At 52.3% G+C, this 25,006-nt stretch overlaps 1 protein-coding gene across 2 annotated transcripts in view; it reads left to right on the forward strand.

The window, feature by feature from the left end:
• Nucleotides 1-21,043, forward strand: part of cnn3a (calponin 3, acidic a) — a 39,936-nt gene extending 18,893 nt beyond the window's left edge. The window contains exons 3-7 of one of the 2 annotated variants that reach the window (XM_072451231.1): nt 2,704-2,770; nt 9,132-9,269; nt 9,354-9,470; nt 10,066-10,212; nt 20,591-21,043. In XM_072451231.1, coding sequence (XP_072307332.1) covers nt 2,704-2,770; nt 9,132-9,269; nt 9,354-9,470; nt 10,066-10,212; nt 20,591-21,028 — 907 coding nt within the window. In that variant the 3' untranslated portion in view covers nt 21,029-21,043. Of the gene's footprint in view, nt 1-2,703; nt 2,771-9,131; nt 9,471-10,065; nt 10,213-20,590 lie in introns of both variants that reach the window. The other variant, XM_072451232.1, reaches the window with a different exon arrangement.
• The last annotated feature ends 3,963 nt before the right edge of the window (nt 21,044-25,006 follow it).

Raw genomic sequence — 25,006 nt, forward strand, 5'->3', positions numbered from 1 at the left:
GGGTCAGGGCTGAGTGAGTTCTGTGAGGAGAGAAGAGGGGGCGGGGTCAGGGCTGAGTGAGTTCTGCTGAGGAGAGAAGAGGGGGCGGGGTCAGGGCTGAGTGAGTTCTGTGAGGAGAGAAGAGGGGGCGGGGTCAGGGCTGAGTGAGTTCTGTGAGGAGAGAAGAGGGGGCGGGGTCAGGGCTGAGTGAGTTCTGTGAGGAGAGAAGAGGGGGCGGGGTCAGGGCTGAGTGAGTTCTGTGAGGAGAGAAGAGGGGGCGGGGTCAGGGCTGAGTGAGTTCTGCTGAGGAGAGAAGAGGGGGCGGGGTCAGGGCTGAGTGAGTTCTGTGAGGAGAGAAGAGGGGGCGGGGTCAGGGCTGAGTGAGTTCTGTGAGGAGAGAAGAGGGGGCGGGGTCAGGGCTGAGTGAGTTCTGTGAGGAGAGAAGAGGGGGCGGGGTCAGGGCTGAGTGAGTTCTGTGAGGAGAGAAGAGGGGGCGGGGTCAGGGCTGAGTGAGTTCTGTGAGGAGAGAAGAGGGGGCGGGGTCAGGGCTGAGTGAGTTCTGCTGAGGAGAGAAGAGGGGGCGGGGTCAGGGCTGAGTGAGTTCTGTGAGGAGAGAAGAGGGGGCGGGGTCAGGGCTGAGTGAGTTCTGTGAGGAGAGAAGAGGGGGCGGGGTCAGGGCTGAGTGAGTTCTGTGAGGAGAGAAGAGGGGGCGGGGTCAGGGCTGAGTGAGTTCTGTGAGGAGAGAAGAGGGGGCGGGGTCAGGGCTGAGTGAGTTCTGTGAGGAGAGAAGAGGGGGCGGGGTCAGGGCTGAGTGAGTTCTGTGAGGAGAGAAGAGGGGGCGGGGTCAGGGCTGAGTGAGTTCTGTGAGGAGAGAAGAGGGGGCGGGGTCAGGGCTGAGTGAGTTCTGTGAGGAGAGAAGAGGGGGCGGGGTCAGGGCTGAGTGAGTTCTGTGAGGAGAGAAGAGGGGGCGGGGTCAGGGCTGAGTGAGTTCTGTGAGGAGAGAAGAGGGGGCGGGGTCAGGGCTGAGTGAGTTCTGCTGAGGAGAGAAGAGGGGGCGGGGTCAGGGCTGAGTGAGTTCTGCTGAGGAGAGAAGAGGGGGCGGGGTCAGGGCTGAGTGAGTTCTGTGAGGAGAGAAGAGGGGGCGGGGTCAGGGCTGAGTGAGTTCTGTGAGGAGAGAAGAGGGGGCGGGGTCAGGGCTGAGTGAGTTCTGTGAGGAGAGAAGAGGGGGCGGGGTCAGGGCTGAGTGAGTTCTGTGAGGAGAGAAGAGGGGGCGGGGTCAGGGCTGAGTGAGTTCTGTGAGGAGAGAAGAGGGGGCGGGGTCAGGGCTGAGTGAGTTCTGTGAGGAGAGAAGAGGGGGCGGGGTCAGGGCTGAGTGAGTTCTGTGAGGAGAGAAGAGGGGGCGGGGTCAGGGCTGAGTGAGTTCTGTGAGGAGAGAAGAGGGGGCGGGGTCAGGGCTGAGTGAGTTCTGTGAGGAGAGAAGAGGGGGCGGGGTCAGGGCTGAGTGAGTTCTGTGAGGAGAGAAGAGGGGGCGGGGTCAGGGCTGAGTGAGTTCTGTGAGGAGAGAAGAGGGGGCGGGGTCAGGGCTGAGTGAGTTCTGTGAGGAGAGAAGAGGGGGCGGGGTCAGGGCTGAGTGAGTTCTGTGAGGAGAGAAGAGGGGGCGGGGTCAGGGCTGAGTGAGTTCTGCTGAGGAGAGAAGAGGGGGCGGGGTCAGGGCTGAGTGAGTTCTGTGAGGAGAGAAGAGGGGGCGGGGTCAGGGCTGAGTGAGTTCTGTGAGGAGAGAAGAGGGGGCGGGGTCAGGGCTGAGTGAGTTCTGTGAGGAGAGAAGAGGGGGCGGGGTCAGGGCTGAGTGAGTTCTGTGAGGAGAGAAGAGGGGGCGGGGTCAGGGCTGAGTGAGTTCTGTGAGGAGAGAAGAGGGGGCGGGGTCAGGGCTGAGTGAGTTCTGCTGAGGAGAGAAGAGGGGGCGGGGTCAGGGCTGAGTGAGTTCTGCTGAGGAGAGAAGAGGGGGCGGGGTCAGGGCTGAGTGAGTTCTGTGAGGAGAGAAGAGGGGGCGGGGTCAGGGCTGAGTGAGTTCTGTGAGGAGAGAAGAGGGGGCGGGGTCAGGGCTGAGTGAGTTCTGTGAGGAGAGAAGAGGGGGCGGGGTCAGGGCTGAGTGAGTTCTGTGAGGAGAGAAGAGGGGGCGGGGTCAGGGCTGAGTGAGTTCTGTGAGGAGAGAAGAGGGGGCGGGGTCAGGGCTGAGTGAGTTCTGTGAGGAGAGAAGAGGGGGCGGGGTCAGGGCTGAGTGAGTTCTGTGAGGAGAGAAGAGGGGGCGGGGTCAGGGCTGAGTGAGTTCTGTGAGGAGAGAAGAGGGGGCGGGGTCAGGGCTGAGTGAGTTCTGTGAGGAGAGAAGAGGGGGCGGGGTCAGGGCTGAGTGAGTTCTGCTGAGGAGAGAAGAGGGGGCGGGGTCAGGGCTGAGTGAGTTCTGTGAGGAGAGAAGAGGGGGCGGGGTCAGGGCTGAGTGAGTTCTGCTGAGGAGAGAAGAGGGGGCGGGGTCAGGGCTGAGTGAGTTCTGTGAGGAGAGAAGAGGGGGCGGGGTCAGGGCTGAGTGAGTTCTGTGAGGAGAGAAGAGGGGGCGGGGTCAGGGCTGAGTGAGTTCTGTGAGGAGAGAAGAGGGGGCGGGGTCAGGGCTGAACTACTGCAATCAAATAGAAATGTACGTTTGACCATTTAAGGCTGTTGTGTTTTCAGACTCATGAAGAAAGTGCAGCCTGGAGCCATTAAGAAGGTCAACCACTCCCAGCTCAACTGGCACCAGGTAACACCTGCTCCTGTCAGCTCCTGTCAGCTCCTGTCACCTCCTGTCAGCTCCTGTCAGCCCCTGTCAGTCTGGAGTTACTTTAAACGAGTCATTCATTAATTATTTTCAGCTATAATGGAATGTTTCGATCATTTTGATGGGTCGAAAATCAAAAACACAAGGTCCAAACTCCTCCCCCTTTGACATTATTGAAGCGAGTGAGGATCCTGAGTCCACCTCTTCCACTTATTCATCTGAAGGAGCAGCTCATATTTGAGCTGCATAAAGACCCCTGTCCACCCCATAATCAGACTCCGCCCACTGCCATGGACAAGACCACAGAGCGGTCAGAAGACCCCAGAGAGTGAAGTGTGGACCTCCACAAGGCTGGAAAGAGCTACGGGCGATTGGCGAGCAGCAGGTGAAGAAAGATCAACTGTTAGAACATGGAAGAGGCTAAAGATGGAGCTCCATGAAGACCTCACCTCGTGGGGTTCAATGATGAGAAGAAAGATGAGAAATGTATATATATATATATGTATATGTATATATGTATATATATATATATATATATATATATATATATATATATATATATATATATATATATATATATATATATATATATATATATATATATATATATATATATATATATATATATATATATATATATATATATATATACATATATATATATATATATATACATATATATATATATATATATATATATATACATATATATACATTTCATTCAGAAGCATCTTATGATGACTACAAGAACAAGGCAGTTTACGTCGCCCGGATCGGCGTCACCGGGGCCCCATCCTGGAGCCAGGCCTGGGATCGGTGCTCCATGGCGAGCGCCTGGTGGCCGGGTCTTACCCCACGGGGCCCGGCCGGGCACAGCCCGAAAGAGCGACGTGGGGCCGCCCTCCCGTGGGCCCACCACCCGCAGGAGGATCCATAAGGGTCCGGTGCAGAGAGATCTGGGCGACAGTCGACGGCAGGGGCCTCGGCGACCAGATCTCCAGACACAGAGACTATCTCTGGGGACATGGAATGTCACCCCGCTTGGGGGGAAAGAGCCTGAGCTTGTGCGGGAGGTTGAGCGATATCGACTAGATATAGTCGGCCTCACCTCCAGCACAGTTTGGGCTCTGGAACCATCTCCTCCAGAGGGGCTGCACGCTCTACTTCTCTGGTGTTGCCCGCGGGGAGAGGCAGCGGGCTGGTGTGGGCGGGGCTGGTGTGGGCTTATTGCCCCTCAGCTCAGCCGCCACGTGTTGGAGTTTACCCCAGTGAACGAGAGGGTCGCATCCCTTCGCCTTCGGGTGGGGGACAGGTCTCTCACTGTTGTGGCGGCCTACGGGCCGAACAGCAGTGCAGAGTACCCGGCCTTCTTGGAGTCCTTGGGAGGGGTACTGGACAGTGCACCGGCCGGGGACTCCGTTGTTCTACTGGGGGACTTCAACGCCCACGTGGGCAATGACAGTGACACCTGGAGAGGGATGATCGGGAAGAACGGCTTCCCCGATCTGAACCCGAGCGGTGTTCAGTTATTGGACTTCTGTGCTAGCCACGGTTTGTCCATAACGAACACCATGTTCAAGCACAAGGGTGTCCATCAGTGCACATGGCACCAGGACACCCTAGGCCCGAGGTCAATGATCAACTTTGTTAAGATAAGATAAGATAAGATAAGATATTCCTTTATTGTCCCACATGGGGAAATTTCATTGGTGCAACGCAGGTAGATCCAGAAGAACAGATCACTTATAGGAAGTCTGAAAAACACTTTCAGTAGAAGATCTCCTATAAATAAATAAAAACTCCCATAGACAAATAAATAAATACCATTGCATGTGATCACGACAGTAATTGCACATGAATATGTGTCACGACAGCACATAGATTGCACATGAATTCCAACAGCAATTGCACATATGACAGAATTGCACATCAGTATTAGGTTAGGTCAGTATTGCGAGTGTTCAGTACTAACAGTGTTTGTTATAAAGTCTGACAGCAGCAGAAGGAAAGACCTACGGAACCTTTCCTTCACACATCGAGGGTGGATCAGTCTCTCACTGAAGCTGCTCTCCAGAGCGGAGAGAGTGTCCTGCAGGGGGTGACACTCATGGTCCAGCATAGATGTGAATCTAGCCAGGACCCTCCTGTCCCCCACCTCCTGCACCGAGTCCAGAGCACAGCCCAGGACGGAGCTGGACTTCTTGATGACTCTGTCCAGCCTCTTCCTCTCCCTCTCTGTGATGCTGCTGCTCCAGCAGACCACACCATACAGGAGGGCCGATGCCACCACAGAGTCGTAGAAGGTCTTCAGGAGTGGCCCTGTCACTCCAAAAGACCTGAGTCTCCTCAGGAGGTAGAGCCGACTCTGGCTCTTCCTGTACAGTCTGTGTTATTAGTCCAGTTTGTGGTTCAGATGAACACCCAGGTACTTGTATGAGTCCACTCTCTCAATGTCCCGTCCCTGGATGTTCACTGGTGAGGGGGCAGTGGGGTGGCGTCTGCGGAAGTCCACCACCATCTCCTTGGTCTTCCCCGCGTTGATGAGGAGGTGGTTCCGCTGACACCAGTCCACAAAGTCCTGCGCCAGTCCTCTGTACTCCGCGTCATCGTCGTCCGTGATGAGTCCGATGATGGCAGAGTTGTCAGAGAACTTCTGCAGGACACAGCTGTCCGTGTCATGTCTGAAGTCTGCAGTGTAAAGGGTGAAGAGAAAGGGCGCGAGGACAGTGCCCTGGGGCGCCCCCACACTGCAGGTCCGAGTGTCAGACACACAGTTCCGGGCTCTCACAAACTGGGGTCGGTCTGTGAGGTAGTCCAGGATCCACTCTGCCAGGTCATACTCCACACCAGCCGTCTCCAGCTTGTCCCTCAGGAGCAGCGGCTGGATGGTGTTGAAGGCGCTGGAAAGATCGAAGAACAGAATCCTCACAGAGCTGCCAGGCTTTTCCAGGTGAGAGAGAGAGCGGTGCAGCAGGGAGATGACGGCGTCCTCCACTCCGATGCCAGACCGATATGCAAACTGCAGCGGGTCCATGGCTGAGCTCACGGTGGAGCGGAGGTGGTCCAGGACTAGCCGCTCCAGTGTCTTTATCAGGTGGGACGTGAGAGCCACTGGCCTGAAGCTGTTGAGGTCTTTGGGGCGCGGTGTCTTAGGCACAGGTACCAGACAGGAGGTCTTCCAGACCTGTGGTAACACCCTCAGCTTCAGGCTCATGTTGAAGACATGCTCCATAACTTCACACAGTTCATCTGCGCAGGACTTAAGGAGCCAGGGGCTGATGCCATCAGGTCCTGCTGCCTTCCTCACTTTAATCCTCTTCAGCTCACTCCTCACCTGTGCTGCTGTGTCAGTGGTTGGCAGGGGGACCGTGTGCTGGGGGGATGGGTGAGTCCAGGCGAAGTGGGGAGCTGATGGTCCGGGGCAGATAAGCAAAGAGGAACAGATGCAGGGCATTGTCCAGCTGTGGAAGAGGGAGCATGCAGCTGTGCAGGGGGAGGGGCGGGTGACTGATCAAACCTCAAGAAGTGAGCATTTAAATCATTCACCCACTGTAGATCCCCCTCTGTCTGGGCAGGGGGGATTTTGAAGCCCGAGATGGTTTTCAGGCTCCTCCACACTCCCTGAATGTTCTTTTGCTGCAGCTGCTCCTCCATCCTCCTCTTGTAGCCGGCCTCAGCCTGCCTGATCTTCCTCCTCAGCTCCTTCTGCACAGTCCTCAGCTCCTCCTTGTTCCCTGACCTGAAGGCTCTCTTCTTCTCCTTCAGCAGAGCCTTCAGTTCACGGTTAATCCATGGCTTGTTGTTTGGAAAACACCGCACCGTCCGGGAGGGAACAATGTTCTCAAAACAGAAGTTGATGTAGTCCGTGATGCACTCTGTGATGGTGTTGATGTCCTCCCCATGTGGGTCATAAAGCTCAGTCCAGACAGTGGTGCTGAAGCAGTCCCTCAGAGCCTCCTCGCTCTCAGCAGACCACATCCTCACCTCACGGGACACCACAGGCTGCCTGCGCACGATGGGTTCATACACAGGCCTCAGATGTACAAGGTTGTCGTGTCATCTGACCTCCGGCCGCGTGTCTTGGACACTCGGGTGAAGAGAGGGGCAGAGTTGTCAACCGATCACCACCTGGTGGTGAGTTGGATCCGCTGGCGGAGGAGGAAGCCGGATAGACTTGGCAGACCCAAGCGCATTGTGAGGATCTGTTGGGAACGTCTAGTGAAGACCTCTGTCAGTAGGGTATTCAACTTGCACCTCCGGGAGAGCTTCTCCCATGTCCCGGGGGAGGCTGGGGACATTGAGTCCGAGTGGACCATGTTCTCCGCCTCCATTGTTGATGCGGCTGCTCGGAGTTGTGGTTGCAAGGTCTCCGGTGCCTGTCGTGGTGGCAACCCCTGAACCCGGTGGTGGACACCGGAAGTAAGGGATGCCGTCAGACTGAAGAAGGAGGCCTATCAGGCCACTCTGGCTTGTAGGTCTCCGGAGGTCATCGACGGGTATCGGCAGGCCAAGCGAGCCTCAGGAGGGGGAAGCAGTGTCTCACCAACACCGTTTACGGTGCGGGTGGAGGCCTGCTGACCTCGACTGGGGATGTCGTCGGGCGGTGGAAGGAATACTTTGAGGATCTCCTTAATCCCTCAGTCACGTCTTCCGAAGAGGAAGTAGAGACCGGGGACTCGGAGGCTGGCTCATCCATCATCCAAGCTGAAGTCACTGAGGTTGTTCGCAAACTCCTCGGTTGCAGGGCTCCGGGGGTGGATGAGATCCGCCCTGAGTACCTAAAGTATCTGGAAGTTGTAGGACTGTCTTGGTTGACACGTCTCTGCAACATCGCGTGGCGTTTGGGGACCGTGCCTCTGGACTGGCAGACCGGGGTGGTGGTCCCTCTGTTCAAGAAGGGGGACTGGAGGGTGTGTTCCAACTACAGAGGGATCACACTCCTCAGCCTCCCGGGTAAGGTCTATTCCAAGGTACTGGAGAGGAGAATCCGACCGATAGTCGAACCTCAGATTCAGGAGGAGCAGAGTGGTTTTCGTCCTGGTCGTGGAACACTGGACCAGGTCTAGACTCTCCATCGGGGGCTCGAGGGTTCATGGGAGTTTGACCAAGCAGTCCACATGTGCTTTGTGGATCTGGAGAAGGCTTTCGACCGTGTCCCTCGGGGTGTCCTTTGGGGGGTGCTCCGGGAGTACGGGATCCGGGGCCCTTTGCTCAGGAGTGTCCGGTCCCTGTATGACCGGAGCAGGAGCTGTGTTTGCATTGCCGGCAGTAAGTCAGACCTGTTCCCAGGGCATGTTGGACTCCGCCAGGGCTGCCCTTTGTCACCGGTTCTGTTCATAATTTTTATGGACAGAATTTCTAGGCGCAGTCAGGGGTCGGAGGGTGTGAGGAGGATCTCATCTCTGCTGTTTGCAGACGATGTTGTCCTGATGGCTCCATCAAACCCGGACCTGCAGCTGCACTGGGACGGTTTGCAGCCGAGTGTGAAGCGGCTGGGATCAGAATCAGCACCTCCAAATCCGAGGCCATGGTTCTCGACCGGAAAAAGGTGGCTTGCCCTCTTCAGGTGGGTAGGGAGTCCTTGCCCCAAGTGGAGGAGTTCAAGTATCTCGGGGGCTTGTTCACGAGTGAGTGAAGGATGGAGCGTGAGATTGACAGACGGATCTGTGCAGCAGCTGCAGTGATGCAGTCAGAACAAGATCAAGATCGCGGATACAAGCGGTCGAAATGAGTTTCCCCCGAGTTTCCCACGGGGGGAGCTCTGAGTAGAGCCGCTGCTCCTCCACGTCGAGAGGAGCCAGCTGATGTGGCTCGGGCATCTGTTCCGGAGCCTCCTGGACGCCTCCCGAGTGTTTCAGGCATGTCCCACCGGGAAGAGGCCCCGGGGAAGACCCAGGACACGCTGGAGAGACTATGTCTCTCGGCTGGCCTGGGAATGCCTCGGGATCCCCCCGGAGGAGTTGGAGGAAGTGTCTGGGGAGGAGGATGTCTGGGAGTCCCTGCTCAGACTGCTGCCCCCGCGACCCGGCCCCGGATGAAGCGGCAGAAGATGGATGGTTATATATATATATATATATATATATATATATATATATATATATATATATATATATATATATATATATATATATATATATACACACACACACACATATAATAGACGTATATACAGTATGTGTCACATTGCTCAGCCCTAAAGCCTGTTTGTGTGTGTTTGTGTGTGTGTGTGTGTGTTTGTGTGTGTGTGTCTGTGTCTGTGTGTGTGTGTGTGTGTCTGTGTGTGTGTGTGTGTGTGTCTGTGTGTGTGTGTGTGTGTCTGTGTGTGTGTGTGTGTGTGTTGCAGCTGGAGAACCTGGGGAACTTCATTAAAGCGATGCTTCTTTACGGTCTGAAACCCACCGACATCTTTGAGGCCAACGACCTGTTTGAGAACGGGAACATGACCCAGGTCCAGACGTCTCTGCTGGCTCTGGCCAGCATGGTGAGTGTGTGGTCAGAACAACAGCGCCCCCTGACCCCACATCAGTGCTTATCCTCTCTGTGCTTTGTGTCCTTGTGTCCTCAGGCCAAGACCAAAGGTCTGGACACTAAAGTGGACATCGGTGTGAAGTATGCAGACAAAACACAGAGACACTTCGACCAGGGCAAGATCAAGGCTGGACAGTGTGTGATCGGACTGCAGGTAACGGTCACTCAGGGCTCGCCACAGTCACCGGTCACTCAGGGCTCGCCACAGTCACCGGTCACTCAGGGCTCGCCGCAGTCACCGGTCACTCAGGGCTCAGGGCTCGCCGCAGTCTAGGAACTCAGCACAAAAGGAAACAGTTTTACTTGCGTATCTTTTTTAAGCATCTATTCTTTAAGTACATTTAACTGTGATACTTTGACTTCAGTACATTTAACACTTGAACACTTCTCACAATCTCTAAGCAATACTTCATTTGTTTTCTTTTACTTAATTTCGATATATTCATGAATATCTTTGTAAATATTCATTCATTTTCTCCTGCTTGTTCATGTTTGGCGTCGCGGGTGACTTTGGGCCTTAGGCGGGGCGCACATTCTTATTAAATTCAATTATTTTTAACAATAATGGGACAACATCCATTCACACTTGCACATTCAGCACATCAAGATTGGGAATAATATTTTTTTTACTCTTAAAAGTACATTTCTGAACAGGTACTTCAATACTGAGTTTTCGTTGTACTTAAGTAACAAAGTGACTCGAGTACTAGTACTAGTTCCAGTACTGCCTCTGACGTTGTGATGTTCAGATGGGGACGAACAAGTGTGCGAGTCAGGCCGGGATGACGGCCTACGGGACCCGGAGGCACCTGTACGACCCCAAGACCCAGACGGACAAACCCTACGACCAGAGCACCATCAGCCTGCAGATGGGCACCAACAAGGGGGCCAGCCAGGTACTCCCTCACAGCAGCTCCTCACAGCAGCTCCTCACAGCAGCTCCTCACAGCAGCTCCCTGACAGCAGCTCCTCACAGCAGCTCCCTCACAGCAGCTCCCTCACAGCAGCTCCTCACAGCAGCTCCTCACAGCAGCTCCCTGACAGCAGCTCCTCACAGCAGCTCCCTCACAGCAGCTCCCTCACAGCAGCTCCCTCACAGCAGCTCCTCACAGCAGCTCCCTCACAGCAGCTCCCTGACAGCAGCTCCTCACAGCAGCTCCCTCACAGCAGCTCCCTGACAGCAGCTCCCTCACAGCAGCTCCCTCACAGCAGCTCCCTCACAGCAGCTCCCTGACAGCAGCTCCTCACAGCATTTCCCTCACAGCAGCTCCCTCACAGCAGCTCCCTGACAGCAGCTCCTCACAGCAGCTCCCTCACAGCAGCTCCGACACAGCAGCTCCCTCACAGCAGCTCCCTCACAGCAGCTCCCTGACAGCAGCTCCTCACAGCATTTCCCTCACAGCAGCTCCGACACAGCAGTTCCCTCACAGCAGCTCCCTCACAGCAGCTCCTCACAGCAGCTCCCTGACAGCAGCTCCTCACAGCAGCTCCCTCACAGCAGCTCCCTGACAGCAGCTCCTCACAGCAGCTCCCTCACAGCAGCTCCCTGACAGCAGCTCCTCACAGCAGCTCCCTGACAGCAGCTCCCTGACAGCAGCTCCTCACAGCAGCTCCCTGACAGCAGCTCCTCACAGCAGCTCCCTCACAGCAGCTCCCTCACAGCAGCTCCCTCACAGCAGCTCCCTCACAGCAGCTCCCTGACAGCAGCTCCTCACAGCAGCTCCCTCACAGCAGCTCCCTCACAGCAGCTCCTCACAGCAGCTCCCTCACAGCAGCTCCCTGACAGCAGCTCCTCACAGCAGCTCCCTCACAGCAGCTCCCTGACAGCAGCTCCCTCACAGCAGCTCCCTCACAGCAGCTCCCTCACAGCAGCTCCCTGACAGCAGCTCCTCACAGCATTTCCCTCACAGCAGCTCCCTCACAGCAGCTCCCTGACAGCAGCTCCTCACAGCAGCTCCCTCACAGCAGCTCCCTGACAGCAGCTCCCTCACAGCAGCTCCCTCACAGCAGCTCCCTGACAGCAGCTCCTCACAGCATTTCCCTCACAGCAGCTCCGACACAGCAGTTCCCTCACAGCAGCTCCCTCACAGCAGCTCCTCACAGCAGCTCCCTGACAGCAGCTCCTCACAGCAGCTCCCTCACAGCAGCGACAGCAGCGCCCTCACAGCAGCTCCCTGACAGCAGCTCCTCACAGCAGCTCCCTGACAGCAGCTCCCTGACAGCAGCTCCTCACAGCAGCTCCCTCACAGCAGCTCCCTCACAGCAGCTCCCTCACAGCAGCTCCCTCACAGCAGCTCCTCACAGCAGCTCCCTCACAGCAGCTCCCTGACAGCAGCTCCTCACAGCAGCTCCCTCACAGCAGCTCCCTCACAGCAGCTCCCTGACAGCAGCTCCTCACAGCAGCTCCTCACAGCAGCTCCCTCACAGCAGCGACAGCAGCGCCCTCACAGCAGCTCCCTGACAGCAGCTCCTCACAGCAGCTCCCTGACAGCAGCTCCCTGACAGCAGCTCCTCACAGCAGCTCCCTCACAGCAGCTCCCTCACAGCAGCTCCCTGACAGCAGCTCCTCACAGCAGCTCCCTCACAGCAGCTCCCTGACAGCAGCTCCTCACAGCAGCTCCCTCACAGCAGCTCCTCACAGCAGCTCCCTCACAGCAGCTCCCTGACAGCAGCTCCTCACAGCAGCTCCCTCACAGCAGCTCCCTCACAGCAGCTCCCTGACAGCAGCTCCTCACAGCAGCTCCCTCACAGCAGCTCCCTGACAGCAGCTCCTCACAGCAGCTCCCTGACAGCAGCTCCTCACAGCAGCTCCCTCACAGCAGCTCCCTCACAGCAGCTCCCTGACAGCAGCTCCCTCACAGCAGCTCCTCACAGCAGCTCCCTCACAGCAGCTCCCTGACAGCAGCTCCTCACAGCAGCTCCCTCACAGCAGCTCCCTCACAGCAGCTCCTCACAGCAGCTCCCTCACAGCAGCTCCCTGACAGCAGCTCCTCACAGCAGCTCCCTGACAGCAGCTCCTCACAGCAGCTCCCTCACAGCAGCTCCCTCACAGCAGCTCCCTGACAGCAGCTCCTCACAGCAGCTCCTCACAGCAGCTCCCTGACAGCAGCGACAGCAGCGCCCTCACAGCAGCTCCCTGACAGCAGCTCCTCACAGCAGCTCCCTCACAGCAGCTCCCTGACAGCAGCTCCTCACAGCTGCTCCCTCACAGCAGCTCCTCACAGCAGCTCCCTCACAGCAGCTCCCTCACAGCAGCTCCCTGACAGCAGCTCCTCACAGCAGCTCCCTCACAGCAGCTCCCTCACAGCAGCTCCCTGACAGCAGCTCCTCACAGCAGCTCCCTCACAGCAGCTCCCTGACAGCAGCTCCTCACAGCAGCTCCCTGACAGCAGCTCCTCACAGCAGCTCCCTCACAGCAGCTCCCTCACAGCAGCTCCTCACAGCAGCTCCTCACAGCAGCTCCCTCACAGCAGCTCCCTGACAGCAGCTCCCTCACAGCAGCTCCCTGACAGCAGCTTCCTCACAGCAGCTCCCTCACAGCAGCTCCCTGACAGCAGCTCCCTCACAGCAGCTCCCTGACAGCAGCTCCTCACAGCAGCTCCCTCACAGCAGGTCCTCACAGCAGCTCCCTCACAGCAGCTCCCTGACAGCAGCTCCCTTACAGCAGCTCCCTCACAGCAGCTCCCTCACAGCAGCTCCCTGACAGCAGCTCCTCACAGCATTTCCCTCACAGCAGCTCCGACACAGCAGTTCCCTCACAGCAGCTCCCTAACAGCAGCTCCCTAACAGCAGCTCCTCACAGCAGCTCCCTCACAGCAGCTCCCTCACAGCAGCTCCTCACAGCAGCTCCCTCACAGCAGCTCCCTGACAGCAGCTCCTCACAGCAGCTCCCTCACAGCAGCTCCCTGACAGCAGCTCCTCACAGCAGCTCCCTGACAGCAGCTCCTCACAGCAGCTCCCTCACAGCAGCTCCCTGACAGCAGCTCCTCACAGCAGCTCCCTCACAGCAGCTCCCTCACAGCAGCTCCCTCACAGCAGCTCCCTCACAGCAGCTCCCTCACAGCAGCTCCCTGACAGCAGCTCCTCACAGTAGCTCCCTCACAGCAGCTCCCTGACAGCAGCTCCTCACAGCAGCTCCCTGACAGCAGCTCCTCACAGCAGCTCCCTCACAGCAGCTCCCTGACAGCAGCTCCTCACAGCAGCTCCCTCACAGCAGCTCCCTGACAGCAGCTCCTCACAGCAGCTCCCTCACAGCAGCTCCCTGACAGCAGCTCCTCACAGTAGCTCCCTGACAGCAGCTCCTCACAGCAGCTCCCTGACAGCAGCTCCTCATAGCAGCTCCCTCACAGCAGCTCCCTGACAGCAGCTCCTCACAGCAGCTCCCTCACAGCAGCTCCCTGACAGCAGCTCCTCACAGCAGCTCCCTCACAGCAGCTCCCTGACAGCAGCTCCAACACCAAAGTGTGGATTTGTTCAGATCTAATACTAACTAAAATAATAGTCAACATTTGAATCGTTACAGCAAATTTCAGTTCAGTTCTTGTTTACTCAAATAATAAGATAAGATAAGCCTTGTCCCACAATGCGGAAATTCCAGTGTTGCAACACAAAGTAGGTACAGAAGTGAGTAATAACAGAATAACAGAAAACTTATAAAAAAAACACTCTTGTACTATATAATAATAATAATAATAATAACAATAGTGACACTCTTATTTAAAGCTGTTACATGGACAGAGAATATTGAAAAAAATAGTATTGACAATGAATATGACAGTATTGTACATGGGTATGACAGTATTGCACATGGGTATGACAGTATTGTACATGGGTATGTCAGTATTGCACATGGGTATGACAGTATTGTACATGGGTATGACAGTATTGTACATGGGTATGTCAGTATTGCACATGGGTATGACAGTATTGTACATGGGTATGACAGTATTGCACATGGGTATGACAGTATTGCACATGGGTATGACAGTATTGTACATGGGTATGACAGTATTGCACATGGGTATGACAGTATTGTACATGGGTATGACAGTATTGCACATGGGTATGACAGTATTGTACATGGGTATGACAGTATTGCACATGGGTATGACAGTATTGCACATGATTATGTCAGTATTGCACATGATTATGTCAGTATTGCACATGAGTATGACAGTATTGCACATGATTATGTCAGTATTGCACATGGGTATGACAGTATTGCACATGATTATGTAAGTATTGCACATGGGTATGTCAGTATTGCACATGAGTATGACAGTATTGCACATGGGTATGTCAGTATTACACATGGGTATGACAGTATTGCACATGGGTATGACAGTATTGCACATTGGTATAAGATAAGATATTCCTTTATTGTCCCACATGGGGAAATTTCATTGGTGCAACGCAGGTAAATACAGAGGTAGATACAGAAGAACAGATCACTTATAGGAAGTCTGAAAAACACTTTCAGTAGAAGATCTCCTATAAATAAATAAAAACTCCCATAGACAAATAAATAAATACATAAATACCATTGCATGTGATCACGACAGTAATTGCACATGAATATGTGTCACGACAGCACATAGATTGCACATGAATTTCACAGTAATTGCACAGTAATTGCACATGAATTCCAACAGTAATTGCACATATGACAGAATTGCACATCAGTATTAGGTTAGGTCAGTATTGCGAGTGTTCAGTACTAACAGTTTTTGTTATAAAGTCTGACAGCAGCAGAAGGAAAGACCTACGGAACCTTTCCTTCACACATCGAGGGTGGATCAGTCTCTCACTGAAGCTGCTCTCCAGAGCGGAGAGAGTGTCCTGCAGGGGGTGACACTCATGGTCCAGCATAGATGTGAATCTAGGACCAGCCAGGACCCTCCTGTCCCCCACCTCCTGCACCGAGTCCAGAGCACAGCCCAGAACGGAGCTGGACTTCTTGATGACTCTGTCCAGCTTCCTCCTCTCCCTCTCTGTGATGCTGCTGCTCCAGCAGACCACACCTACAGGAGCTGATGCCACCACAGAGTCGTAGAAGGTCTTCAGGAGTGGCCCTGTCACTCCAAAAGACCTGAGTCTCCTCAGGAGGTAGAGCCGACTCTGGCTCTTCCTGTACAGTGCGTCTGTGTTATTAGTCCAGTTTGTGGTTCAGATGAACACCTAGGTACTTGTATGAGTCCACTCTCTCAATGTCCCGTCCCTGGATGTTCACTGGTGAGGGGGCAGTGGGGTGGCGTCTGCGGAAGTCCACCACCATCTCCTTGGTCTTCCCCGCGTTGATGAGGAGGTGGTTCCGCTGACACCAGTCCACAAAGTCCTGCGCCAGTCCTCTGTACTCCGCGTCATCGTCGTCCGTGATGAGTCCGACGATGGCAGAGTGGTCAGAGAACTTCTGCAGGACACAGCTGTCCATGTCATGTCTGAAGTCTGCAGTGTAAAGGGTGAAGAGAAAGGGCGCGAGGACAGTGCCCTGGGGCGCCCCCACACTGCAGGTCCGAGTGTCAGACACACAGTTCCGGGCTCTCACAAACTGGGGTCGGTCTGTGAGGTAGTCCAGGATCCACTCTGCCAGGTCATACTCCACACCAGCCGTCTCCAGGTTGTCCCTCAGGAGCAGCGGCTGGATGGTGTTGAAGGCGCTGGAAAGATCGAAGAACAGAATCCTCACAGAGCTGCCAGGCTTTTCCAGGTGAGAGAGAGAGCGGTGCAGCAGGGAGATGACGGCGTCCTCCACTCCGATGCCAGACCGATATGCAAACTGCAGCGGGTCCATGGCTGAGCTCACGGTGGAGCGGAGGTGGTCCAGGACTAGCCGCTCCAGTGTCTTTATCAGGTGGGACGTGAGAGCCACTGGCCTGAAGCTGTTGAGGTCTTTGGGGCGCGGTGTCTTAGGCACAGGTACCAGACAGGAGGTCTTCCAGACCTGTGGTAACACCCTCAGCTTCAGGCTCATGTTGAAGACATGCTCCATAACTCCACACAGTTCATCTGCGCAGGACTTAAGGAGCCTACTGTATGACAGTATTGCACATGGGTATGACAGTATTGGACATGGGTATGACAGTATTACACATGGGTATGACAGTATTGCACATGGGTATGACAGTATTGCACATGGGTATGACAGTATTGCACATTGGTATGACAGTATTGCACATGGGTATGACAGTATTGCACATGGGTATGAAAGTATTGCACATGGGTATGACAGTATTGCACATGGGTATGACAGTATTGCACATGGGTATGACAGTATTGCACATGGGTATAACAGTATTGCACATGGGTATGACAGTATTGCACATGGGTATGACAGTATTGCACATGGGTATAACAGTGTTTGTTGTAGAGTGTGACAGCAGCAGAAGGACAGTGAAACGTCTCCTTCACACAGCGAGGGTGGATCAGTCACTGAAGCGTCTCTCCAGAGCGGATGGACAAAAATACATAATAAGAGTCCAAATATGATATAATATAAATTATATAAACATTATAATACAGATTTTTGTTTAAGTGAACTTAAGAAGAAGTTTCAAATTGATATGTAAAATGTTTAGATCTGTTTTTTATTCACCTGCAGAGTCTTGCTTTAAGTTTGTGATTTTACTTGATGAAGAAATAAGTGGTTTGGTCCAAAAAGTCTGAGCTTTGTGCATGAGAGGTCTGAGCTCACAGAGAAGCCAGAGAGTTTGAGAAAGTGTGTGGAAGTTTGTGTCTTGTCCGTACGTACATTTTTAGGAATAATTCCAAAATATAGCCGCAAGCGGCAATGATCGGCCCTCGCCACACCGTCGCCACGCCGCAAGAGGAGGGGGCGCTAACGCGCCCCAATTGTCCTTTTATTACGCCTACTGCTGAATCTGTGACGCTGTCACATCTTCTCCCCTTTGTTTTACCATCAAAAAGCAATTTTATTTTGAATTCTTGGCAAAATGTGCGGCTTTGCCGCACAGATACCGTGACTCTTTGAATGAAAATGTGGATAACTTTTGATGGTCCTGAAGATGAGTCTCACCAAATTTCAGGTTAATATGTCTAACGCCCTAGGAGGAGTTTGTGAAAGTCTAAAGTGTAAACATGTTCTGGCGATTTCCCCATTGGAATAAAATGGAAGGTTTCGGTCATCGTTACGGCAACGCCATAACAATTATGACATGGGTCTCATTGACTTTTTTGATGGGGATGCCAAAATTGAGTTGTGTGTCAAATTTCATATAATTTCGCAAAACTAAACATTTAACCTCCATATAAAATCTCTAGGGGGCGCTGTGGCGCCAAATTAATTTATTTCACTTCAAGTAGGTTTAGGGCAAAGAGTTTAACAACTGATTCTAATTTGACGCAATTCGGACTTTATCTGCGCAAACGGCAGAAATTTTAAATATGGGAGATTTCTGAAATTCTAGCTACAGTTTGCGGCTTCGCCGCACAGAGACCGTGAGAGGTATCAATGTAATTTGGATAACTTTTGATGTCCCACTCCTCAGTAGCATTTTCACCAAATTTCAGCTTTTTAGGGCCAACGCCCTGGGAGGAGTTCGTAAAAGTACGACGTTTGGAAAAACTCCGAAGTCATGTTTAGCCATTTTTGAAGCAATATGGCCGACATTTGGTTGGGCGGACGGCGTTGCCGTTGTAATATTTTTTACTTCTCTTGTCACCATCTACCTCTGCGCCAAATTGTATCGTGATTCTACGATCAGATTTTTTTGGGTCATTTCCTATCTCTCAATGCAATTTTGGTACATTTGGGGGCGCTGACGCGCCAATTTTTTTTATTTTAGTAAAGGGAAATAGCCAGAATGTAGAAAGGCACGATTTTTAGAGGTGTGCAAATTTTTGTGACTTTTCGTCAATGTTCACTGGGTGAAAAATAGGGGGGTTTGTCCCGAAAAGAAAGAAAGAATAATATTCCGATGCGAAAACAATGTTTCTCATTTTCCAAATATCATAAACTATACATTTTCGGAAAGCGCTCGCGCTTTCCTACCTCATGGTGTGGGTCCCTGGTCACTGACGGGTACTTTCGTTAATTTTGAGTGGGCTCCGCCCACTTTGTGTTTTTGGCCCTCTATACAGTAATAATGTTCAATTTTTGCATTACATGCACGGAACATGCAAGAGATGGGGAACGTATTCGTGAGCTACTTAGCGCAAATGAGTGCTTTATATGGGGATGAAGACCGCTTTGCGGTCGTCATCCCAATGTAAAGTGCTCGTTTAGTACGCACTTTTGCACGGGCTTCGCCCGTTTACAACGGTAATGTTCCATTTTCCTACTACTAATTAGTCTGCACGGGGCGTGCATGAGTGAAGGAGTGCGTTAGTGAGTGAGGCTCCCTACATGCTTCGCACGGCCTTGCGAGATTAATAGGCCTCTCGCCAGCTTGTGGTGCTCAGGCCTAATAAAGCTTTATAAGTGAGACCTAAGAATATTTGAATAACTTGTATATTGAGCACAGAACAGTCTGATCCAGAATATGTGAGAACATTGTCCCGTCAAATAAAGATGAACTAAACAATCATGTTCCTGCTGATGTCCCAGTGAAAAAAACAGCGTGGTTAGCATGGGTCGGAGTATGTAGGGAGTCTGCTTATGTAGCTGTATGCTACAGCTACGTAAGCAGACTCCCTACATGCTACAGCTACAGGGAGCCTGCTTATGTAGCTGTTGCATGTAGGGAGCCTGCTTATGTAGCTGTAGCGTGTAGGGAGCCTGCTTATGTAGCTGTAGCGTGTAGGGAGCCTGCTTATGTAGCTGTAGCATGTAGGGAGCCTGCTTATGTAGCTGTAGCGTGTAGGGAGCCTGCTTATGTAGCTGTAGCATGTAGGGAGCCTGCTTATGTAGCTGTAGCGTGTAGGGAGCCTGCTTACGTAGCTGTTGCATGTAGGGAGCCTGCTTATGTAGCTGTAGCATGTAGGGAGCCTGCTTATGTAGCTGTAGCATGTAGGGAGCCTGCTTATGTAGCTGTAGCATGTAGTGAGCCTGCTTATGTAGCTGTAGCATGTAGGGAGCCTGCTTATGTAGCTGTAGCGTGTAGGGAGCCTGCTTATGTAGCTGTAGCATGTAGGGAGCCTGCTTATGTAGCTGTAGCATGTAGTGAGCCTGCTTATGTAGCTGTAGCATGTAGGGAGCCTGCTTATGTAGCTGTAGCGTGTAGGGAGCCTGCTTATGTAGCTGTAGCATGTAGGGAGCCTGCTTATGTAGCTGTAGCATGTAGTGAGCCTGCTTATGTAGCTGTAGCGTGTAGGGAGCCTGCTTATGTAGCTGTAGCATGTAGTGAGCCTGCTTATGTAGCTGTAGCATGTAGGGAGCCTGCTTATGTAGCTGTAGCGTGTAGGGAGCCTGCTTATGTAGCTGTAGCGTGTAGGGAGCCTGCTTATGTAGCTGTAGTATGTAGGGAGCCTGCTTATGTAGCTGTAGCGTGTAGGGAGCCTGCTTATGTAGCTGTAGCATGTAGGGAGCCTGCTTATGTAGCTGTAGCATGTAGTGAGCCTGCTTATGTAGCTGTAGCATGTAGGGAGCCTGCTTATGTAGCTGTAGCATGTAGTGAGCCTGCTTATGTAGCTGTAGCATGTAGGGAGCCTGCTTGTAGCATGTAGGGAGCCTGCTTATGTAGCTGTAGCATGTAGGGAGCCTGCTTATGTAGCTGTAGCATGTAGGGAGCCTGCTTATGTAGCTGTAGCGTGTAGGGAGCCTGCTTATGTAGCTGTAGCGTGTAGGGAGCCTGCTTATGTAGCTGTAGCGTGTAGGGAGCCTGCTTATGTAGCTGTAGCATGTAGTGAGCCTGCTTATGTAGCTGTAGCGTGTAGGGAGCCTGCTTATGTAGCTGTAGCGTGTAGGGAGCCTGCTTATGTAGCTGTAGCATGTAGTGAGCCTGCTTATGTAGCTGTAGCGTGTAGGGAGCCTGCTTATGTAGCTGTAGCGTGTAGGGAGCCTGCTTATGTAGCTGTAGCATGTAGTGAGCCTGCTTATGTAGCTGTAGCGTGTAGGGAGCCTGCTTATGTAGCTGTAGCGTGTAGGGAGCCTGCTTATGTAGCTGTAGCATGTAGTGAGCCTGCTTATGTAGCTGTAGCGTGTAGGGAGCCTGCTTATGTAGCTGTTGCATGTAGTGAGCCTGCTTATGTAGCTGTAGCGTGTAGGGAGCCTGCTTATGTAGCTGTAGCGTGTAGGGAGCCTGCTTATGTAGCTGTAGCATGTAGTGAGTCTGCTTCATGTTTCACTCATGTTGGTCCCCTGTGTCTCCTCCTCCTCAGGCCGGCATGTCGGCCCCTGGCACTCGCAGAGACATCTTTGACCAGAAGGTGGCGCTGCAGCATGTGGATAACTCTACCATCTCCCTCCAGATGGGCACCAACAAAGTGGGGTCGCAGCGCGGCATGAGCGTGTACGGCCTGGGACGCCAAGTGTACGACCCCAAGTACTGTGTCCCTCCCACAGAGCCTGTCGTCCACAGCAACGGCTCCCAGGGGCCCCACGGCTCCGACATCAGCGACAGTGACTACCAGCATGACTACCAGGGGCCCCACCACGTAGACTACCCGGCAGAGTACCCGGGGGAGTACCAGGGAGAGTACCAGCGGGAGTACACAGGGAACCACCAGGGGGAGTACAAGGGGGAGTACCCGGGGGAGTACCACCAGGGGTCTCATGAGAAGTACAAGTACCACAGCCAGGGCACAGAGCATCAGTGAGGACCTCTGTCCCCTGTAGACTCTGTAGTGCACTGTGCTGACTCCGCCCCTTCACTCATGACCCGCCTCCCTCATGTTTAAAGGACACATTTCAACCATGATCCAATCACGTCATGACATCATTAAGATCATTGACAGTGTCTGACCTTTTCTGTCCTTCACATGGCCTGAACACAAATGTGAAGGACAAAACCATGTGACAAGAACAGATTCAAACCTTCTGTGGATGATTCATGGGATTTAAAAAACGACTAGATTTTGCTTCTAAAATGGTCAATGATAGTTCTTACAATTCTGCTACTAGAACTACTACTACTGGTACTAATAGTACGAGTACTACTACTACAACTAGTACAAGTACTACTACTACAACTACTGTTGATGTTTTTTGTAATAATACTACTACTGTAGTAGCAGTAGTAGTAGTAGTAGCAGTAGTAGCAGTAGCAGTAGCAGTAGTAGTAGCAGTAGCAGTAGCTGTAGTAGTAGTAGTAGTAGTAGTAGCAGTAGCAGTAGCAGTAGCAGTAGCAGTAGCAGTAGTAGTAGTAGTAGCAGTAGCAGTAGCAGTAGCAGTAGCAGTAGTAGTAGTAGTAGTAGTGGTTAGTTTCTCTTGTCCTCTGTAGAAGACTTCTCAGATTTACACTTTGTAGTTTCTGTGTTGATTCTGTAGAAATCGCTCAGTTTCTCGTTTCTTATTTGTTGCCCTTTTTTACTCGAGTATTTCTGCCATGTTTGTTTGACACCTGTCAATCATATCCTTCTGAACTTGGGGAGACAGAATATGGTACAAGTCACATGTTCTTCAGTTTCAGACAGAGCAGTGCCTCCTGTTAGCTCCACTGCCCCAGGCCAAGTGTTTCAGACCCTGTTTCAGACCCTGTTTCAGACCTGTTTCAGACCCTGTTTCAGACTCTGTTTCAGACCTGTTTCAGACCCTGTTTCAGACCCTGTTTCAGACCTGTTTCAGACCTGTTTCAGACCCTGTTTCAGATCCTGTTTCAGACCCTGTTTCAGATCCTGTTTCAGACCTGTTTCAGACCTGTTTCAGACCTGTTTCAGACTCTGTTTCAGACCCTGTTTCAGACCCTGTTTCAGACCCTGTTTCAGACCCTGTTTCAGACCTCTTTCAGACCCTGTTTCAGACCCTGTTTCAGACTCTGTTTCAGACTCTGTTTCAGACCCTGTTTCAGACCTGTTTCAGACCTGTTTCAGACCCTGTTTCAGACCTGTTTCAGACCCTGTTTCAGACTCTGTTTCAGACTCTGTTTCAGACCCTGTTTCAGACCCTGTTTCAGACTCTGTTTCAGACCCTGTTTCAGACCCTGTTTCAGACCTGTTTCAGACCCTGTTTCAGACCCTGTTTCAGACCTGTTTCAGACCCTGTTTCAGACCTGTTTCAGACCCTGTTTCAGATCCTGTTTCAGACCCTGTTTCAGACCTGTTTCAGACCCTGTTTCAGACCCTGTTTCAGACCCTGTTTCAGACCCTGTTTCAGACCCTGTTTCAGACCTGTTTCAGACCCTGTTTCAGACTCTGTTTCAGACCTGTTTCAGACCCTGTTTCAGACCCTGTTCTAGACCCTGTTTCAGACCCTGTTTCAGACCCTGTTTCAGACCTGTTTCAGACCTGTTTCAGACCCTGTTTCAGACCCTGTTTCAGACCCTGTTTCAGACTCTGTTTCAGACCTGTTTCAGACCCTGTTTCAGATCCTGTTTCAGACCCTGTTTCAGATCCTGTTTCAGACCCTGTTTCAGACTCTGTTTCAGACCCTGTTTCAGACCTGTTTCAGACCCTGTTTCAGACCTGTTTCAGACCCTGTTTCAGACCCTGTTTCAGACCCTGTTTCAGACCTGTTTCAGACCCTGTTTCAGACCCTGTTTCAGACCCTGTTTCAGACCTGTTTCAGAACCTGTTTCAGACCTGTTTCAGACCCTGTTTCAGACCTGTTTCAGACCCTGTTTCAGACCCTGTTTCAGACCTGTTTCAGACCTGTTTCAGACCCTGTTTCAGATCCTGTTTCAGACCCTGTTTCAGATCCTGTTTCAGACCTGTTTCAGACCTGTTTCAGACCTGTTTCAGACTCTGTTTCAGACCCTGTTTCAGACCCTGTTTCAGACCCTGTTTCAGACCCTGTTTCAGACCTCTTTCAGACCCTGTTTCAGACCCTGTTTCAGACTCTGTTTCAGACTCTGTTTCAGACCCTGTTTCAGACCTGTTTCAGACCTGTTTCAGACCCTGTTTCAGACCTGTTTCAGACCCTGTTTCAGACTCTGTTTCAGACTCTGTTTCAGACCCTGTTTCAGACCCTGTTTCAGACTCTGTTTCAGACCCTGTTTCAGACCCTGTTTCAGACCTGTTTCAGACCCTGTTTCAGACCCTGTTTCAGACCTGTTTCAGACCCTGTTTCAGACCTGTTTCAGACCCTGTTTCAGATCCTGTTTCAGACCCTGTTTCAGACCTGTTTCAGACCCTGTTTCAGACCCTGTTTCAGACCCTGTTTCAGACCCTGTTTCAGACCCTGTTTCAGACCTGTTTCAGACCCTGTTTCAGATCCTGTTTCAGACCCTGTTTCAGATCCTGTTTCAGACCCTGTTTCAGACCTGTTTCAGACCTGTTTCAGACCCTGTTTCAGACCCTGTTTCAGACCCTGTTTCAGACCCTGTTCTAGACCCTGTTTCAGACTCTGTTTCAGACCTGTTTCAGACTTGTTTCAGACCTGTTTCAGACCCTGTTCTAGACCCTGTTTCAGACCCTGTTTCAGACCCTGTTTCAGACCTGTTTCAGACCTGTTTCAGACCCTGTTTCAGACCCTGTTTCAGACCCTGTTTCAGACCCTGTTTCAGACCCTGTTCTAGACCCTGTTTCAGACCCTGTTTCAGACCCTGTTTCAGACTCTGTTTCAGACCTGTTTCAGACCTGTTTCAGACCTGTTTCAGACCTGTTTCAGACCCTGTTTCAGACCCTGTTTCAGACTCTGTTTCAGACCCTGTTTCAGACCCTGTTTCAGACCCTGTTTCAGACCCTGTTTCAGACTCTGTTTCAGACCCTGTTTCAGACCCTGTTCTAGACCCTGTTTCAGACCCTGTTTCAGACCCTGTTTCAGACCCTGTTCTAGACCCTGTTTCAGACCCTGTTTCAGACCCTGTTTCAGACCCTGTTTCAGACCTGTTTCAGACCCTGTTTCAGACCCTGTTCTAGACCCTGTTTCAGACCCTGTTTCAGACCCTGTTCTAGACCCTGTTTCAGACCCTGTTCTAGACCCTGTTTCAGACCCTGTTTCAGACCCTGTTTCAGACCCTGTTCTAGACCCTGTTTCAGACCCTGTTCTAGACCCTGTTTCAGACTCTGTTTCAGACCCTGTTCTAGACCCTGTTTCAGACCTGTTTCAGACCCTGTTTCAGACCCTGTTCTAGACCCTGTTTCAGACCTGTTTCAGACCCTGTTTCAGACCCTGTTTCAGACCTGTTTCAGACCTGTTTCAGACCTGTTTCTGATCCTGTTTCAGACCCTGTTTCAGACCCTGTTTCAGACCCTGTTTCAGACCTGTTTCAGACTCTGTTTCAGACCTGTTTCAGACCTGTTTCAGACCCTGTTTCAGACTCTGTTTCAGACCTGTTTCAGACCTGTTTCAGACCCTGTTTCAGACCTGTTTCAGACCCTGTTTCAGACCCTGTTTCAGACCTGTTTCAGACCCTGTTTCAGACCTGTTTCAGACTCTGTTTCAGACCTGTTTCAGACTCTGTTTCAGACCTGTTTCAGACCTGTTTCAGACCTGTTTCAGACCCTGTTTCAGACCCTGTTTCAGACCTGTTTCAGACCTGTTTCAGACCCTGTTTCAGACCCTGTTTCAGACCCTGTTTCAGACCTGTTTCAGACTCTGTTTCAGACCTGTTTCAGACCTGTTTCAGACTCTGTTTCAGACTCTGTTTCAGACCTGTTTCAGACCTGTTTCAGACCCTGTTTCAGACCCTGTTTCAG

This window comes from Eucyclogobius newberryi, unplaced genomic scaffold, assembly GCF_026437365.1.
Source record: "Eucyclogobius newberryi isolate DKJ021-1_F unplaced genomic scaffold, fEucNew1.0.hap1 SCAF_18, whole genome shotgun sequence".
Lineage (NCBI taxonomy): Eukaryota > Metazoa > Chordata > Actinopteri > Gobiiformes > Gobiidae > Eucyclogobius > Eucyclogobius newberryi.